This window comes from Phoca vitulina, unplaced genomic scaffold (genome assembly GCF_004348235.1).
Source record: "Phoca vitulina isolate PV1807 unplaced genomic scaffold, GSC_HSeal_1.0 scaffold10, whole genome shotgun sequence".
Lineage (NCBI taxonomy): Eukaryota > Metazoa > Chordata > Mammalia > Carnivora > Phocidae > Phoca > Phoca vitulina.
Window position 1 is genome coordinate 15541713 of NW_022589713.1, and position 20960 is coordinate 15562672.

A 20960-nucleotide genomic window follows, 5' to 3' on the forward strand; every position below is an offset into this window, starting at 1 on the left:
TGAGAAGCATAAGACTTATTCCAAAAAGATCTTTGAATAAGAAATGTGAGAGAAATATTTTGAGTTTAATTGAAATGAACCTCTAAAAAGAAAAATAGTAAGCTTGGATTGGCTGCTAATGGACAGAGAAGAATGTTTATTTGCTGAAAAAAGTAGCAAAGGAAGAGCTTGGAAACAATACACATGTAATGAAAGCAGTCAAAATTTAAAAAAAAATAGTTTTTGAATTTGTAGAATTCATAACGAGTAAAAACCTTTCATTTTACAAGTAACAAAGAGAAGTTCTATGCTGTTGTATAGTGTGCATTTATACACATCACAACTTTATGCATTTCTTTAAAGTTCGCTCTTGAAAAACCAGTGCTGAGCACCAGATCTTTCACATGTAAGGCACATAGTAAAAATTCGCCATACCCTGCACTGTAAAATTAGTAAGAATAGATAACAGCCAAAAAAATTCTGTAAACCATAGTTCAAAATTTGTGTAAGGAGCAAGTATTAAATGGTTTTCTAAATGTTTAATTGGTCTAAAGAGAAGACAGGAAAAGATAGCAACATTCAAGAAAAATTTCTCTTGCTCTTAACTGGGATCTGTGGGCTTCCCTGAAAATTCTCTTTGCTTCACATAATGACAGAATTTAGAGATTTTGAAGCTTTTCAGATCATTGTTTTAATTAAGATTACAATAAGATTCTAAAATTGATCTTCACACATTTTGCTTTTTTAAGGAATAGCAATAGGTAGCAGTTGAGGGTTTTTTTTCTTTCTAAGATAAGTAAAATAACTTACATGGAGTTTAAAATGGATTTATAGGGGCGCCTGGGTGGCTCAGTCAGTTAAACATCCGACTCTTGCTTTTGGCTCAGGTCATGATCTCAGGGTTGTGAGATGGAGCCCTGCATCGGGCATAGAGCCTGCTTAAGATTCTCTCTCTCCTTCTCCCCTATTCCCTCCAAAGAAAATGGATTTACAAACTATAGGTCTGACTAAAGTAAAATTTTTTACAATTTTGATCAAAGTATATATAGAAATAGCCCTAAAAAAAGTTGATGGCCCCACATGTGATATATAACTATGACAAAATCCTAGATTGTAGTTATCAAAAATGTGTGTCATGATTATAAATGTAGACATGACAGGGTTATTTAATAGCATCAGCAACAACAATACAGAAATCTTTGAGAGTGTTAACCCTTCAAATTAAGAGTAATATACTGAAAGACTTTCGGAGTGGGGTACCTATAGTTCTCGCCTTGTATATATGAACGCTTTAGCACAAAACTGAGGTCTGTGGGAATCTGAGTCTTACCTATTCATTGTTTTCCAAGTTAGAGTACCCAGAGAGTGACTAATGTAGACATTCTCTCTGCCTCATATATATGTGTGCGACTAGAAACAACAGCAACCTAAAAATCTCTTCATTTCTGAGGTAGAGGTCAGAGGGAAGATTTGCCTGATGCCTATATTTTTCTGAAAAGAAAACCTTTTACATTGTTGTTTAGGAGCAGATAAAATAGTATGAATATTGTGCTTTAACTGTAGTATGAGTTAACTCTTGCGAAAGGATCCAGGAACCTATCATGTAATAACAGCATTACTTTCTACCAAGTTTGAAGCAACCAATTTGTAAATGAACCTTTGGATCTTGACTCTAAAGCTGGAGACCATCAGTAGGAGGCTTGGTTTTTGGCACTTTGATCATTTATGGTACAAAGTTTGTCACTGTCTTGGCAATTTCTCTGACAGAAAAATGAAGAGACTGCTAATTGACCACTTACGGTGTGTCAAGTAGACCCAGGGAACTTAAGTGTAAGAGTTTGCAGAATCTTTTTTTTTTTTTTTTTGAAAAATCTTTTAATGGGTAAGATTTTAATTAAAAGATTTTTGTTGATATTGATGTCTAACTTTAAGATTTCTTGCTCTTTAAAATATGATTTAGATGTAGCTTCAATAATAGCTCTCAAATGGAACATATTGTTGAAAAAGAATCTTCATCATTGCAATTTTGAGTATGGTATTATGGAATTCAATGATCCCGTTTTCTAATTTGCTAGGGAAAAGAACTGCTTTGAAACTATAATTCATGGGTGGTCTTTGGTCTTTCTGAGTTTAAGTGTCCTAAAGTTTTAAATTTATTTTAAGAATGCAATTTTTAAATTGTAGGTCTGTCTGCAGTCATTGTCATCTTTTATAAATATTAGAAAAATATCTCTCCTGACCGTAAATTTTTTTTTAAAGATTTTATTTATTTATTTGAGAGAGAGAGAGCGTGCACACATGAGAGAGCACAGGCAGGGGGAGCAGCAAAGGGAGAGGGAGAAGCCGGCTCCTGGCTGAGCAGGGAGCCTGATGCAGGGCTTGATCCCAGGACCCCGGGATCATGACCTGAACCGAAGGCAGACACTTAACCAACTGAGACACCCAGGCGCCCCTTCACTATAAATTTTAAATGATTTATTTGTTAACACATTCTGGGGCAGGTTACCGTCTTAGAGGGGTTGTGGGCTTCTTCATGAGGATGATTTCCAATTAAGTGCACTTGGGTATTCTCATACTCATAAATTCTGATCCCTGTGGTTGCGCCCAGCTGCCTTGATCTACTCTAGCCATTCAGCGGCTGTTGGCATGAGATAAAATGTGCTCCCTTCCGCTCACTCTCTTCCTAGGAAAGAACATGGTGTCTGTGTGCCATCTGGTGGGTGTATCGGCTGTGGTGATGGTGCTGAAAGTAGGGGTTGAATGTAGGCTCAACACTGAAAAGATAATAGCATGTAAAAACAAGAGACTGAAGAAATAAGGGTCACTCAGCCCATTTTTCTTTTTTAAAAATTTGGAAAGAGATAAGTGTAATGGCATCTACTTATACTCCATTACTTCCTTAACTTGAACAAAGAGAAAAAGGGACCTTGAAGCAGTCTTTCCCAGTCTTGACTGATCATAAGAATCACCTGAGGCACTTGTTAAAAATAGGCATTCCCACCTAGTTTTTGAGTCTGTGGATGTTGAGTGGAGCCCAGGAATGTGAATTTTGAATAAGAGGGACACTCCTTCCCCACCCCACCCCCCGCCCCCTTTACATCTTAGGACCAGGCACATTTGGGAAGAATTGCTATGAAGGATTGGAAGAGCCACGTTGTCTGAGGCCATATGGTAAAATAATTCAAGTATTAATCAGAAGATACATTTTCCAAAAAATGGGAAATTCTAATTAAGCAGGTAGAAGAGAAATGAGAAAGTTAAGATTTAAAGGTTTCCTTTACTAAGCAAGATAATAGAAAAAGGACAAAATGACATGTTTTAACTAAAGATAAAGAAGCCAATAGAAAGAGCAATAGAATCAAACCTGTAGGTGAGACATATTTTTGGACAGACATTTTAAAAATATTGAAAGGAAAAGGTCCTATAAAGAAAACCTAGTGAGAATGGACTAAATGATTTCTAAGATCTTTTAGTTTTGAGGTTTGATGAACTAAGTGAAAACAGCTATAATATTCCAGATACCAGAGCTTGAATTAAGGAGTTCATTTAAAAAATGAAGAGGCACTGTTTAAATTCTGGCATACAGGAAGATGAAGAAAGAAGTTTTTTTTTCCTCCTTTCAAAGTGAAGAATCCAGGGCATTTATGGTTTTAAATACCAGGGAAACAGGGAGCTAGCTAATTGTTTTTAAAGGTGTCCTCCATGTAAAAATGCTTATCAAAGCCAAGAGAACAGATTTAATCCTCTAGGGAAAGTATGTAGGAAAGACTGACAGAAAGATTTATTGACCCATTTAAGAGTATGCCCTTAGGGAAAAAAAAAAGAGTATGCCTTTAGGGCTAAGAGCCTGTTTCTTGTTATGGCCATTTCAAGTTCTTGGTTTGGTTCATGGAAAGCCTTTCTTTGGTTCATGGAAAGATGCTGGTTAGGTGGTCCATTTGGGGAAATCCTAGAAGTCGTGTGTTCTGACAGCTGCAAAAACAGCTAGGCTTTTCTTCCATGCCTATGATATGTGGGTACGTGCATTTCAGATCTTCTGTCCTTATCTGTGTACTATAGACTGCTTGAATTCCATTGTAGAACCAAATATGGCGGGGGTAGTTCTAGAGGCCGCTTTAACCATTAAACTATGGAGATATTAGGAACCTTTTTTTTAAGATTTTATTTATTTATTTGAGAGAGTGAGCGGGACAGAGAGCACACACGGGGGGTGGGTGCAGAGGGGCAGTGGGAGAGGGAGAAGCAGACTCCCCTCTGAGCAGGAGCCAGACTCAGGGCTCAATCCCAGGACCCTGGGGTCATGACCTGAGCCGAAGGCAGACCCTTAACCAACTGAGCCACCCAGGTGCCCGATAGTAGGAACTTTTATCTTCTGTTTCTCACACCTCCCATTTGTAGCAATGTAGTTATGGTTATGTAGATATGTTCTATTTTATTTATCTTGCAGGTTTGGCATTTCCAGTTGGATATGCTGCCTTTTCAAATTAATTATGCGTTATTAATGTGTTTTACTTATGAAAATAGTGCATTGAACTATTGGGCCTGAGTTATTTGTCAAATAAAGGTGATAAATAATCCTCTAAGCCATCCATACTGTTTCTCTCTAGTCCACTCTTCAGTGACATACATGCTTTCTAGATGGCTGGCTGAAATTAGAAATAGTCTTAAGGTGTGGAATCTTTTTTCTTTGCAAAATGAATTGGCCTTTTCTAGAATTGACCCGTGACTTGACCTCATTAGTACTTTATTTGAAACCAATTGATAGTCCTTTACAACACTTATTAACAAATAGTTAAAAGGGCAATAATCCTTTTAATAGTTAAAAGGAAAGAAATGCTTGACAGTCCTGTTCTGACTCAGCTTATTCTCTGGTGGAAACGTTAATCACCAATGAAATAAAAGCATGTGATACTGTCACATAAATAGGCAGATCTGTGGAGCAGAATAGAAAGTCAGTAAATTGACCCAAATAAGTAAATGATCAAGGTAGCATTTCATAGCAGCATGGGGGAGGGGAAGTAGATTATTCATTAAAAATAGCCATCTGAGGCGGAGTTGCCTGGGTGGCTCAGTCAGTTAAGCGTCTGCCTTCAGCTCACGTCATGATCTCAGGGTCCTGGGATGGAGCCCCACGTCAGGAGTCTGCTTGTCCCTCTTCCCTCTGCCCCTCCCCCGTGTGCTCTCTCTTTTTCAAATAAGTAAATAAAATATTTTTTTTTAAGTAGCCATCTGAGGGGAAAAAATGGATCTTTTATTTCTCACATCAAATAGATTCCATATGGGTCAAGGATGTAAAACTTAAAACGAAGGCATTAAGGTATTATAAGAAAACATGGGGGATGTTTAATATAATCTTAGTATATAACTAATGATAGCTAATTTTGAAGAACATCATAGCCAACTGGAATTACCAAACCTGTAAGATAAGTAAAATGTAGCATGTCTGTATATAATGTGCACCTCCAAGGAGGGGGATAAATAAACTTAGCAGTTACTCTGACCTTCATTTTTATTTTTAAACATACTTACAGACCTTGTGTATGACACAAAAGTCACAAAAGAAAAGAATCACTATAAAATTGACTACATTCTTGGGGTGCCTGAGTGGCTAAGTTGGTTAAGCATCTAACTCTTGATTTCGGTTCCAGTTAGGATCTCAGAGTTGTGGGATTGAACCCCAAGTTGGGCTCTGTGCTGGGTGTGGAGCCTGCTTAGGATTTTCTCTCTCCCTCTGCCCCTCCCCTCCCGCCCACTCTCCCTCTCTAAAAAAACCCAAGAAACTACATTCTTTAAAAATGTGCAAAGAAAATCGTATATAAAAGCAAAAGGCTAATGTCAAATTGGGAAAAATATTTGCATCAGGCATAACAAAGAATATACTTATTTTTTCAATATTTAAAGAGGGTCTACCAATAAAAAAATCAACAGCAAATGAAAGGTGGGCATAATTTTCAGGAAGGAAAATTTAGATGACTTTTAAACAAAACATCTCAGCCTTATTCATTATAATAAATTAAAACCAAAATAAAATGAGAAACTGTTTTTAACCTAAAAGTTGACAAAGTTCGATTAACACTGAGATGGTAAGGATATGTGAAAATGGACATTTTTATACATTTCTGTATGGAGGGTGAATTGGTGCAGTCATTTGGTACAACCAGTATGTGTAAAGACATGAATAGTCATTGCAGTATTATTTGTAGTAATAGATTTTATTATTAATAATGCTTGTAATATTAAAAGCTATTAATAATGTTTGTAATATTAAAAGCTTTTCCATTACTAAGGGATTGATAAACATGTAGATCCATAAAAAGTTATACTATGTGGTTTACAAAGTAAATATTGAGGCAAAACTACGTATACAAGTATGGGAAGACATCTAAGATAGATGCAGTATTATTAAGTGGGAAAAAAGCAACATGGAAACTGATATAGTATTCAACTATATGTGAAGGAAAAAGGAACGTTTATGCATATGTGTTTGTTTATGTTAGAATCTTTCCGGAAGGTTATAGACAACCTGGCACTAGTAGCCATCACTAGGGAAGGGAATGGTTAGGTGGTGGTTGGAGATAGAAGGAGGCTTAGTTTTCACAATATACTCGTGTCTCATGTGTCTCACAAATTTGTATCGTATGCTTCCATCCAGACACTCATGTATTCATTCATGTATTCATTTTCGTGCAACAGTATTTGTTGAACTTTGCTATGTCTCAGGCGGGGTGTGCTAGGTGCTGGAGATACAGCAATGGATGAGATAATGAAGCCCCTGTCCTGATGGAACTTAAATTCTGGGAGTGGGTGGGCTCTGGACAGATAATAATCACCTAAGCAGATAAATATTAATAGGCAATATATCACATAGAGATTAAGTATTCTGGTGAAAAATCATAGTAAATTAGGAAGTGCTTATATAGAGTAATCAGTCATCTCTGATGTGATGACCAAGCCACAGACTAGAAGGAAGCTGGGGAATAAGGCAAGTAAATATCTGAGGGAAGAAAGCAAAATGATTATATAATCTATAATTAGTCTCTTGTAAGTATGAAACTGCCTAGGTCACTTTTTCCCATTTTTTTATTAAGGTATAATTTGCATATAATAAAGCCTAACCCCATTAGCCTAGAGTTGTGTGACTTTGACAGACACCTCCACCACCACAAACTAGGTCATTTTCTAACTATTTAGGGCTGAAGGTTAGCTTTTCCTTTGAAGTTGGACCCTGTGTGTATATGGGATATACCACTATTTCTGATTTGAGGTATTTATAAACCCGTAAAATAGGCATACTGTTTCTTAGAGTAAGTTATTAATTTGGTTCTTCTAGGAGGATGTGATACAGGCTTGGGTGAAGGTTTTTCCAAAAACTAAATCAGGCCAAAAAAAAATTTTTTTTCCCAGAAAGTCAGTACAGTGAAAAAATAACTTACACTGGCATCATGTAGACAAACCACAGTTATTTCACTGAATTTTTCATTTTAATTGGACATATTGAAGGTGACTAACTGGAACTAGAACCCCTTATAAGAATTATGAGTGAAAGAAATCTTTGGTGTCTAGGCAATTCTAATAGAAAACAGAAAGATTCTAATTACTCAGAAAATTGAAATAAAATTTTGAGCCAAAATTGTGTGCCTTTGCCAAGATTTGGCTAAGTTTTTAGCTCTTTTTCCGAGCCACTTCCCTAGGTGATTCATCTCATTTAGTTAATGTGGGGAATTGCCAAAACCCAAATCCAGGCAGGTCTTTAAATTTTTGTTTTTAATAAATACACCAACTGCCAGGAATTGGCTTCTGGACAGTGTCAAGCCCCTGTTGCCAAGGAGCTATGAATTAAGGCCAGGTACTTAGGAAAAAGTCTTTAGAGTTGGGTTGGTTTACTTCTCTTAACCTGGCTGAAATGTTGGGATACTGGATGTTTATAACCGATTTAAGTATGTCCTTTTGAGTCAAAAAAGTTCTGTTTCTGCTGTTGAACCTAGTTGATTTGATGAAAGTAAACAATGTCTAAAATGCATGGCTTTTATTTCTGGATGTTATAATTATTGAAATCCCAGTGGAGCCCCTTTAACTACTTTCAAAGCAGATTTCATTTTTACTAATTATAAAACACAGATACCTAATTTATAGATTTTTTAAAATTTTATTATGTTATGTTAATCACCATACATTACATCATTAGTTTTTGATGTAGTGTCATTTATAGATTTTTATCTTGTTTCAACAGCTGTGACTGATTCTTTCCCTTCCTCCCTTCTTCTCTTTTCCCTCCAGAATGGCAGTAGCTTTCTAAATTATAAAACAAGCACTTGCATGTTCATAAGATGTTTTTTCAAGTAATGAAAAAGTATAAAACAAGTAAAACATTTCACCATACTACTCACCAGAGATAACCTCTCATACATTTGTTGTTTATCTTCCCATACTTTTTATGCTTATAGAACTTATGAGTATGTAGTTTTTAGGTAAATGTAGTCATACTAATCATAGCCTCTTATAATGGGAACATTTTTCCATGGCAAATACATACTTGTAATTCTGCTTCAGGGACTGTATAATATTCCATCATGTACATGTACCAAAAGATATTTATGCATTAAAATTGTTTCTAGGTTTTTGCCTTTATCTATAATGTTGCAATTCTAGGACATGTATAACTGTTCTTATCTGCTTGGTTTATTAGGATATATATCCAGCAGAGGAATTGCTGCTCAGAGGGTATTCCCATTATTGGGAATTAATTGTGATGTTGATGCAGAGGCCAGGGATCAGCTTGCCACTTAGGCAATGGAGAGCAGCTGAAAGGACATTTGTTGAAGTGGAAAGAGCCTTTAAAATGTGTATAATTGTTTTTAAAGCACTTATTTAAAATGATGTCCTCTAACAGACAGACCCATTACCTCCTCTCTAGTTACATTGTCCGACTGCCCTCCAGAAAGACTGTCCAATATCTCTCCCACCAACAATGTGTTAGCTGCTGAGTGCAGGGGACAGTGTCCCTTGCACTGAATATGCATAAGTGCTTAACATTAGTACTTGACATATAGTAGCTGCCAAGTAAATATTTTGTAAATGCACCCATTATGCCACATTTTTACCAACTCGGCATTATCAAACTTATTAATCTTTATCAATCTGGTACATAAAATGGTTTCTTTTTCTAAAAAGTGTAAATTTTTTTTTTATTAAAATCAAGCATCTTTTCATATGATCATTGACATTTAGGTTTCTTTATGCCCTCAGCTTATTTTTATATTGAGGTATTGTTTTACTGTTATTGACTTAAAAGTGGGAAGTTAAGTAAATACAAGTTTTTAAGGATAGTAATCTAATGACCTATATGTTGCAAATTTGTTTACCAAGTCTGAGATTTGTCTCTTAAGTGTATTAGGTCTTTTGCTATTTAGGAAACATTTATTTTTACTTAGTCCCATCTATCAGTCTGTTTTCACTTAAGATTTCTAAAGTCTGGGCGCCTGGGTGGCTCAGTCGTTAAGCGTCTGCCTTCAGCTCAGGTCATGATCCCAGGGTCCTGGGATCGAGTCCCACATCGGGCTCCCTGTTCGGCGGGAGGCCTGCTTCTCCCTCTCCCACTCCCCCTGCTTGTGTTCCTGCTCTCGCTGTCTCTCTCTCTGTCAAATAAATAAATAAAATCTTTAAAAAAAAAAAAAAAAGATTTCTAAATTCTCTAACATGCTTGGAAGGGCCTTCTTCATCCCCAGATTATAAAAAACCAACTGAACCATCCAGGCATTATGGCTTTAATTTTTATGTTTAAATATTTGATCTTTTGGGAATTGATTTTTGTACAAGATGAGAAATTGAAATCCAAGGTTTCTTTTACCCAAGTGGACAATTTCTTATCTCAGAAACATTTCTTTCGTGTGTGTCTCTTTTTTTTTTTTTATTGAAGTGTAGCTGACGTAGTGTTGTATTAGTTTTCAGATGTACAATCAAGAACATTTTTTAAGGGCACCTGGGTGGCTCAGTTGTTAAGCGTCTGCCTTGGGCTCATGTCATGACCCCAGGGTCCTTGGATGAGCCCCACATCGGGCTCCCTGCTTGGTGGGAAGCCTGCTTCTCCCTCTCCCACTCCCCCTGCTTGTGTTCCTGCTCTCACTATCTCTGTCTCTGTCAAATAAATAAGATGTTTAAAAAAAACAAACAAACAAACATTTTTTAAGTAATCTGCCCTTTCCCACATTGATTTGAAATGCTGCCTTTACCATATATAACATTTTCATATATACATGAAGTAATTTCTGGACTTTAATTTCTGTTTTGTCACTTTTTTTATCTGCTTCTTAGCAATATCACATTATTTCAGTCACTTCAGCTGTGTAATAATTTTGAAATCTGGTAGGCTAAAGTTCCCCTCTTTCCTGTTATTCTTTTTTTTTTTTTTTTTTGATTTTCTTGGGTGTTCTCTGCCTTCACTCTTCCAGATGCACTTTAGAATCAATTTGTCAAATTTATTAAGTTCCCTCTAAATTCTTATGGTATTAACTGACATGACAGATCTGGCTTTAATGATATTTTTCATTTTGTTTTGACCTAAGTTTTATATTCTTTATTTTCCTTTAGTGTTAGGTTTAAAATCGGAGTCAGTCTGTTCCCTAACCTTAATTGTCTTTTTTTTGTATTTCTTGTTCCACTGCTTTTTGCAAGTTTTTTACTTTTGCTTCTAACAGTGTATCAGAAATGATCTCATCTTAAACATTGAGCAGTGCTAAGGTCATTTTTAAAAACCATCTGAGGAGACAAATACCAAATGGTTTAACTTCACATGTGGACTCTTAAAAAAATAAATGAACAAACAAAAGCAGAAACAGACTCATAAATACAGAGAACAAACCGGTGGTTGCCAGAGGAGAGGAGGTCAGGGGATAGATAGGTGAAGGGGATTAAGAAGTATAAACTTCCAGTTATAAAATAAGTCAGTCACAGGGTTGTAACATACAGCATGGAGAATATTAAGTCAATAATACTGTAATAATGTATGGTGACAGATGGTAACTGCACTTACCACGGTAAGCATTTTGTAATATATGTAATTGTCAGATCCCTATGTTGTGCACCTGAAACTAATATAATATTGTATGTCAGCTGTACTTCAATTAAAAAAATCTGAGAATCAGACTTTTGCAGGGCTGTGCTCTTCTCACATGCCTGTCCTGCCTGGGACTGAGTTTATGGCACCTGTCTATCGATTACATAGCTGTTCTTCCCCCTAGAATCATAGATAATTATTCTCCAGTTAGAGTGGATTCTTAAATAGGTGAATAACCATATTTGGGAAGCTTGATAAGAACCTTAATATTTAGCAATTGGTAAAATATGCATGTTATATAAAAACAAAAATCAGTTTCATGGTTATAGAGGAAGGAAACTTTATTTGACATATTGGTTGTTCAAAATAATAAAGGACCTAGCATTTAAATTTATTTCAGACTTTATAAGTTATGGCACCAGTTAGAAGGTAACAACAACAAAAAATACAGGGTAGGCTACATTGCAGGAAATATGGCATCCAGATTAGAAAAGGTAATAGCTCCAGTCTATACTAATTAGTTCTTATAGTTTTGTGCACCTATTTTGTGCCAGGGACTAAACCAGGTGCTAGGATACAAAGCTGAGAGACATAGCCCACTTAGAACTAAGTAAATGATAGCTAGAACAAGCAAATGATCATAGGTTTTATGAAAAGTCAAAAGAAGGGCATCCAGGAACTCGACCACAGAGGCTGAGAACAGCTTATAAGGAGAGGTGACACACAGAGCAGAAACTTGGGAGGTGGAGCTATTGCCCTCACTAGCTCTGGGACCTTGTACAAATTCTTTAACCTCATTCTATCTCAGTTTCTAAATGTGTAAAATGGAGACAGTAATAATACATTTCACACTGTTGTCCTAAGCTTAATGAGATGGTGTATATATGGGAAGCCTCTGGAACAGACTCTGGCACACAGTAATGACTTAGAAAATGGTATGGAATGCCATTTTGAAGTGCTAGGGGGTAGAAGTAGCCCCAGCAGAGAGAGGCTTCCAACAGAAGGAAAAGTGTGTGTCAAAACTGGAGTGGTTGAGCTGGGGCCTTTCTGGAATTGCAAAGTATTTAACCTGACTGGAGTGGAGGGAGTAGCTGAAGATGAAGCTGGGAAGGGAGGCAGGAGTGAGATCTCCAGATAGAAGCTGTTGTGCCATGTTGAGGAATCTGAGAGGCATTGAAAGTGTTGGGGAATCTTTGAAGGCCTAAAGTAGGGGAGTGTCCAGAACAGTTTCCCCAGTTGAAAAACTGGTTTGTTACAGATGTGTGGAGGGCTAGCAAAGCTATTTGAAGCAGCATTTCCAGTTAGAGAGGTTGCACACTGGAACCACCTGGAGAACTTTCAACGGTCTGATGCCCAGGTTCACTCCCGGCCAGTTTTATCAGCAGCTCTGGAGGTGGGACTGAGGCATTGGTATTTTTTATTGAGTCCCAGATAATTCTGTTGCACAGCTACGGTGTTGAATCACTGCGTTCGAGGGTAACTGTGTTCAAATCAGATTTGATAAAGTTTCAAACTAAACAAGTGGCAGCGGCATAAAGGAGCCAGAGTAAGGAGATAGCAGGTAGGGTACAGTGGTCAGTTGAATAAGGAGGGGGTTGATTGTTTCTGGACTGGGTCACTGGGATGATAATGATCATCTACCAAGACTCGGTCATATGCCAAGAGCATGAAGGAGAAACAGATTTGGCTATTAGACCTTGTTGAGTGGGCATGAGAAAGATGAAGGATTTGATTTTAAAATGTGGGTATTGAGGGAAAATGATACAGGGCAAATGGGCAGAGAGAGAAACTGAAGGGGAGGAGCTGACGGTGCAGTCGAAAACTCAGGAGGCAGTAGATAATTGATAAGTGAGACCCCTGAGTAGACACCATGTGCAGAGACAAAAAAGAAATCATTTATATGAGAATTTACATTCAGAGAGAAAGCAGTAAAAATAGGTGAGGGTGCAGATAGGTTCACAGGTCAGGGAAGAGAAGCTCTAATAGCTCTAATATAGCCTGATGGCCTGATTTCCTTACTGAAGGAAATAGGAGTATCTGCTGAGAATCAGGAGGTGAGAGGATGGGGTTAAGGAGTCTGGGCAAGTGCTGGGAGAGCCAAGGGGGCCATCTGAGAAGGAGGTGTCTCGTCCTGCTCTTAAATGCCATTTTTTTCCCCCAGAGTTTCAGTATTGAACCTCTTTCACGTACTTTCTGGGTGATCTCCTCTGTTACATTAGATTATTAAGAAAAACATTGATAAACTGAAGTTGGTCCAGAGGAGTTAAGTAGTTGACACAGTTCAGAAAGTTATTGGATGGCTTTTCATTTCTGGGGTCCACTTGGCTACCTTAATTTCAAATTTAAAGTGTTGATACTGGGGCATCTGGGTGGCTCAGTCGTTAAGCGTCTGCCTTCAGCTCAGGTCATGATCCCAGGGTCCTGGGATCAAGTCCCACATCGGGCTCCCTGCTAAGGCGGGAAGCCTGCTTCTCCCTCTCCCACTCCCCCTGCTTGTGTTCCCTCTCTCGCTGTGTCTGTCTCTGTCAAATACATAAATAAAATCTTTAAAAAAAATAAAAATAAAGTGTTGATATCACTTGAAAACACTGTATACATCCCACAGTTCTCAGTATCACTAGGTGGCATCATATTTTTTTCTCCGGTGTGATAAAACCTCAAAAAACTACCAACTCATATGAAAACATGTTAACTTTTAGTATAAATATTTTCTTTTATACTATAAATAAATTCTAATAGATACTTTACTTCATGTCTACTTCATACTTTTTTTTGTTCTGTGGTGTCTAATAAAGACCTAACTAGATTTCTCTACTCTGATATAAACTCTGATTTGCAGTATGTATTCTCTAAAAATTTTTTCCTCTGAAAACCCCCTAAAAGTCCAGTAGTTAATTGTCAGATAGACTGAACTATTTATTTTACAGTTTTCCTATTTAGCAGAACTAATTGTATTCACTACAAGAAAGCAATCATTAGAATGGCTTTTCAGTAAGGCTTCTTGTTTTAACTTAATTATTAAGATCATTATAAGTTACTTAAGCAAAACTGGGGTTAGGACCATGAATGTATAGATAGAAGGTGACCTTGATATTACAGAACATTAACCTAATATTTTGATATCATTTCAGGTAACATTTCATTTGTTGCATTTCCAGTTTCCAGCACCAACTCACCAACAAAGATTTTACCAAAAACCTTAGGACCAATAAATGTGAATGTTGGACCCCAAATGGTAAGAAAACCATCAAATCTTAGAATTTGACATTTTGCTTAGGCAAGACTAATTTAGAGGATAATAGTACTAAAGATGCTGGACAAAAATTGCAGTTCACTTCTTAACTCATTCACTTTTTTAAGAAGTTTTGTTTTCATCAGAATGTAACTGGTTAAGTCTTGAGGAAAAGAAAGGCATTGTGCTCTTCGGTGTTTAATTTTCGTGTATTTGAATCTGGATTCTGGATATGTAATATCAAGGTTTTTGCTTGCTGCCTATGGTAGGCTTCTCTTGTTTGTAATTTGATTAAATTGATTTGAAATCTGTTGTTTTATGTTCTCCTCTTTTTTTCTTATAAAATAACCTTTACTGCCCTAGGCTATGTACGCTCATATAAATTGAATATGATCCAACAGTTAATCTATATCCAGAGCTATCAATCTTTAGCAATAGAAATATGAATGAAAAATGGAAAATATTTAACTGTTTCTCTGAAGATATTCCATTAATTATGCGAGAGCTTGAAGTATATAGCACTTTTAGAAAAGCCTTATTTATAAACAAAGTCGCATGCAGTTACCCTAAAAACTATACTTAATTTAATGGTCTCAGCCACCATTAGCAAAAGTATGTAAACACTTGAACAGTAACTCTTCATTGTCAGTGCTTGCACGTTCTCATCTATAGAGCAAGAAGGATAAATTTTGCCCATAATACTCAGTACTGTGAACTCTGTTAAATGCAAAATTATTTAGGCGAAAAATATATCTTAGCGTATTTAGTGGCTTCAGCAAATCTTAAAGATTTTAAGACATTCAAGACATGACATTTTTCTTGATCACTTGAGGACTGTTAATTATCTACAGAATTCAAGCTAAAAATCTTGCACAATTTTCTGTAACTATGTAAAGAATGTGTAGTCTAGCTCCAAGCCTCATGGAGACTTAAGCTCAGCTAAGTATCCCCATTTCAAGGTAGTTCAGGTTATATTTCAAACATTTACTAAGCTTTTGCTTCTCACCAGCCACTGCAGTAGGTGTAAATGAGATAAGGCACCTGACTTTAAAGTCTGTATTTTGAAATGTGATTATATAAACACCAAAATTAAATAAACATCCCCGAACTCTTAGAATTTCTCCTACACAGTACTCTGTTTCGAGAGACTGTTTCCTGTCAATATCTTAGTGACACTGCTATGGCTCAAATTTGAATTCTTCTTTTGGGAACAGTTTTTCTTTCCATTGTCCATTTGAGCTATTGTACATGTAATTACTATTATACCTCAGTTCTGACAATGATAGGTAGTCTTGTATACTACTTACCTCATTACTACAAACCTCAGAATCAGCAAAACAAAGGTCAGAAGAAGGAAAGGAGATTTGGGACTCTTCTTTAAACCAGGCCTTAATTTGTGTCCTTAATACTGAGGTGTTTTTCATAGTTCTCAGTTCTTGGACAGAAATGAGAGCTTTCTTTTTGACTTTCTAATTGTTGTAGAATCCCAGTTAGAGCCATTTCTCTCTTCTTTTGTTTATCTCTTTCGAATATTGTCCCCTCACTTTCAGTCTCTCATCTGTGATTTAAAAACAGTTTTTTTAAGTTGGAAAACTCTTGAATATAACCTCTTTTTCTTTTTTAAAACCTGCTTCTTTCTGTTGTCTTTCTCTACTTGCCCTTTAAATTTCACATGTCTCTAGCCAAGTCTTAATGGTAGATAGAAATTTCAAAAAATCCCAAGAAGAAGGTTGTTTTCTGTGTTTATAGAAACTAATTTAACAATAACTGTTTTAGTTTGAATACTTGCCCTTTACTTAAAGGTATCTTGTCATACAATCTCATAACCGTCTTTATTTTAACATGGTTAAGAGGTACATGTTTCTTATAGTGAAAACTAAAATTTTGTGAAATAATAAAATCCTTTAATGTAATACTTTTTATAGATTTTTTTTTTAAGATTTTATTTATCTATTTGACAGAGTAGACACAGTGAGAGAGGGAACACAAGCAGGGAGAGCTGGAGAGGGAGAAGCAGGCTTCCCACCGAGCAGGGAGCCCGATGTGGGGCTCAATCCCAGGACCCTGGGATCATGACCTGAGCCAAACACAGACACTTAATGACTGAGCCACCCAGGCACCCCCAATTGTATAGATTCTTTTTCCCTTCAGAATACAGATGCTATCTTGGCTTTTCTTTTCTATTTTCTTTTCTTTTCCTTTCTAATTGAAGTATCATTGACACAAAATGTTAACATTAGTTTCAGGCATACAACGTAGTGATTGGACAACTGGATGCTATTCACCCCCAGTGTAGCTATCATACAAGGCTGTAACAATCTCTTGGCTATTCGTACCGTAGATGGCAGTAGTATGTAAGATATATTGATTGAAGGCAGAAAATCTTCAGAATGAAGTTCAATTGCTATATGATTTTCATAGCCCAACTGTAATCCATTGTCAAAAAACTGCATGATTACGTTTAAATTAAGGATTTCTTTGGGGTGGGGGGAGGTAGATGCTGGAATTTAAAATAAATGTTCATTTTCCTTATCAGATCAACTGAATATAGGAAGTAATTACCTCTAATTTCAATTTTGGATTTCAAAATTAAAGTTCAGTTTTATAAAACATATCTGACTCATCACCTATATAATTTTCCTGTATTCAGTGGTTGATCAAGTTCTGTTGGCTTTTCTTTGATCTTTTTTCTTAAGGTTCACTGTTATTGTCCTAATTTAGGAACTCATAGCATCTCATATGAACTTCTAACTTGTCTTTTTAGTTCAAGTATATCATCCCTCCAATTTGTTCATCAGGAAATGTTTATTGAGGATTTCTGCTATTAAGGGCATACCAGGCACTAGGCTAAGAGAAAAGAACAGAATATTGCTAATCACTGTCAGATCAGCAAAGAATATCAGCTGACATTCTGACATTGAGGAAGAAAAAAATAAACCAGAACATAGCAATTCATTTCCAAAGCCTTTCTCAGTAATGATAACTGGGTTTTTCCTATGTCCTGTTTCCTTTCCTCCTCTCCTCATATTTTTTTTTTTTTTTTCCGACAAAGCCCTTTAAATCAGGTAAACTGAGCTTGTAGGCTACTAATAACAGATACAGAAAAAGAACTTAGTAATAATACTGCACAAATAATGCAGGCTATCTCAAGGGTGAGTCTGGATGATTAGAATTGCTTTGTGGAGACTCCTGTTCTAGAAATAGAGTAGACCAGAGACTGATCAAATACTCAAATTTTCCTTCTTAAGCTTCACACCCAAGGTCAGCATGATATAGGACATATGAATGTGTGATGTAGTGATTGGGTGAGAATTATGTCCTTTATATTGTATTTTCTTACTGGATTTTATGTAGTCCTTTTTGGCATATTAATAAACAGAGAAGCTACTTTTTTCATTTTAAGAGCTGGGTCTTCTGTCTCAGTTCATCAAATATTTATTGTACCTTTCCTGTGAATATCTCCTAGCACTGTGCTAGGCTCTGCAAACATTTGATCTACCCTTAAAGATTTTATGCTGAAATGGAGGTGCGGGGCGGGGGGGGTGTAGAAGGGTAGGAGATACACACCCCTTGTCCAGTATTCATATTTTCTCATGAGGTAAGCTTCTGAATTCCTCATTTAATAGTCCCTGGAGGGGCTCCTGGGTGGCTCAGTTGGTTAAGTGACTGCCTTCAGCTCAGGTCATGATCCCAGGGTCCTGGGATCGAGCCCCGCATCGGGCTCCCTGCTCGGCGGGAAGCCTGCTTCTCCCTCTCCGACTCCCCCTGCTTGTGTTACCTCTCTCGCCGTCTCTTTCTTTCTCTCTGTCAAATAAATAAAATCTTAAAAAAAAAAAAAATAGTCCCTGGAATATTGTAGAGAATCAGAATTCTCCAGACATCTATCAGTGTTTATTGTCTTCTGTTTTTATTTTTTTAACTGCAGAATTAACTTATTAAAATTATTTCCTAGGCATTTGTATATAATAACATCTCCCTAGCTCCAAATTGGCAAAATGCCATACACAAACAGAGGTAACTAACATTCTTAAATATTTAGTAAATGAATAAATGTTGACGAGGCTTTAATAACAAAGGCTGAACTAAGCTTGAAATGCAAGTGAATCCTTCTCATTGTTCTTTATGGAGCAACTTAGCAGCTAACTTAATGACTGGAATTAGACCCTGCCTGCAGAAACAGGTTTCATTTATCAGGGATACAAAAATTAATTAGTATTTTGACCTACATCAGGCAGTAGAAATAACTATTTCTTTCAAGATCTGTCATTTAGGGATGCCTGGGTAGCTCAGTCGTTAGGCGTCTGCCTTTGGCTCAGATCATGATCCCAGGGTCCTGGGATCGAGCCCCACATGGGGCTCCCTGCTCCGCAGGAAGCCTGCTTCTCTCTCTCCCACTCCCCCTGCTTGTGTTCCTTCTCTTGCTGTGTCTCTCTCTGTCAAATAAATAAATAAACTCTTAAAAAAAAAAAGATCTGTCGTTTAAAAATTGTATGTAGCCCACATAGATGCTTTTCTCTCTTAATTGGTACTTAAAACCTTAAGCTGTTACGGAAATTTTCAAAAGTATACGAAAATAATCTCTTCACTTTAGGAGATCCGAAGATCTGGGGTTGCCCAGGTGAGGGCGATCCTGTGCCTCGGAGTTGGAAAGAAAAAAAAGAGAATCCCTGTGTGCCCCACAGTTCGGTCTTCAATAGTTACTAATGTGGGGCCAGTGTTGTTGCATTAATACCCCCACTCACTGGAACATGCTCTTATTTTTTTGACAAAAATACTTATATTAGTAGAATGCTAAATTGTTTTTTGTACTAATTATTATAAACATTTTTGGAAAAAACATGGTCTGTTTACCAGTGAAGTCCTGGGCAGCAATTTGGTAGCACCTATCAAGAAACTTTTTTTAAAAGTCTATATCCTTAGTTGCATTAATTACCTTTCTAGAGTCTGTCCTTAGGAAATAGATACTAAGGCCAAGATCATTATACAAAAATGTTCATCACAGCATTGCTTATAATATTGGATTATTGAATATCCATATATATCTAATAGGGGATAATAAATCCACATGATGAAATGTTTCACTGTCTTTAAAATGTCTTTGGAGAATATTTAATGACATGAGGAAATGCTCTTGAAAAAAGAAGATGAAATGGCATCTGTTATAATAATCCAAATTATATAATGCCTTTGTGTATATTTTGGACATGAAGACCTGATTTACTCTTGCCCTAGTTTGAATACATCAAGTTCAACTGCAGTTAGGTTCTATATTTCAAAGAAAGCTTTTTGTTTTTCTGATTTTTAAAACACTGTTAGTTGCCAACTTAATCCTTCCAAATTGCTGTTCACTTGCTGAAACCTGTATTGTGACCTCATGTCAGTATTCAATTACTTGTGCTTTAAGATCCTAGAATATAAGTGAATGAAAGCTTATGTTTTAGATGATTGATATTAAGTGCATTTTAGGCAGTAAGATTTCCTCTTTAAATGCAGCTTAGCAGTCAACATTATTTTCTGCCTGTATGCATTTCTTAATAACTAAGAATGTGATTTTCTGTGTCCTAACTTTATAGATTATAAGCACACCACAGAGACTAACCAGTTCAGGAAGTGTTCTGATTGGGAGTCCATATACCCCTGCACCAGCAATGGTTACTCAGACACACATAGCAGAAGCTACTGGCTGGGTCCCAGGGTAAGAATGTCGTTGCAAGTTACCATTTTTAAAACTTTTTCTTAAGCTGTGATCTTTTCCTCTCACTATTTTGTCTTCCATTCTTGTTTTATGTTAGCCGAGTCCTTCAAAACTAATGTGTTGCCTTTAAAACCACCTATTTTATTTCACCTTATATCTTAGATATAAATCATTTATGGAGCAACCGTTTTTAAATAGAGAAAAACAATACAGTAATTTGTACCTGAATCTTCTGACTTTTCAACTCTGAAAAAGGACTACTTTTTCTGATTATGACATTTAACTGCTTTGGAGATGCAAATTCTATATTTTATATTGTTTTAACAAACTTAAGAAAAGAGTTACATATTAAATGTTGGCTATACTCAGAATTTCCCCTGTGAATTTTTGTTTCCTTAAACATCAGAAAAGGAACTAGGAAAAAGAGGCCAAGAAATATTAAAAATTTTACTGAGTTTTTCTCCTGATCCTTTTGAAACACTGGACAATTAATCAATATCCCTTGTGCTACTCATTTACCACTTTTAGTATCAAACTTTTGCATGTTTCATCTCTGCCTGTAAAATACCCTTACCCAGTCTTTCTCTGCTCCTTTTCATTTTAGCATTTCATCTTCCCATAAGAGAAAAAGAAATTGTAAGATAAAGGATTCAAAACCTCATTTGTTCACTTGAGAAGTCATTTCTGTGGTGGTGTACTATACTGGTAGTTCCTTGACTTATAATCGTGAGTTCTAGCAAGCAGCCAGTAAATCTTGGTTGTGAAAGAGCTTTCTTGTTTCCAGGATGTTAAATGAATTAATGAAATAATCCTGGCAAAGTCTTTCCAGCCATATACATGTTCATGTATACACACACATACACACATTAGAGACAGAAGAGTTTCATATGTATACATATTTTTTCACTATCAAAGGAGATGAAATGACACAATCACCTGTAATTCCATGACCTTTATTCAGCCCTTATCCCACGTAGGATCTGAAAGTTACCTTGGATTTC

The 20960-nt window shown here is 36.5% G+C and overlaps 1 protein-coding gene across 9 annotated transcripts in view; it reads left to right on the forward strand.

Moving 5' to 3' along the window:
* The window catches only part of TFDP2 (transcription factor Dp-2), a 172636-nt gene that overhangs the window by 107459 nt on the left and 44217 nt on the right, over positions 1–20960 (forward strand). For all 9 annotated transcript variants that reach the window (XM_032408557.1, XM_032408549.1, XM_032408552.1 and 6 more), the window contains 2 exons: positions 14164–14267; positions 19838–19959. In XM_032408557.1, the coding sequence (XP_032264448.1) occupies positions 14265–14267; positions 19838–19959 (125 nt within the window). In that variant the 5' untranslated portion in view covers positions 14164–14264. The remainder of the gene's footprint in view (positions 1–14163; positions 14268–19837; positions 19960–20960) is intronic.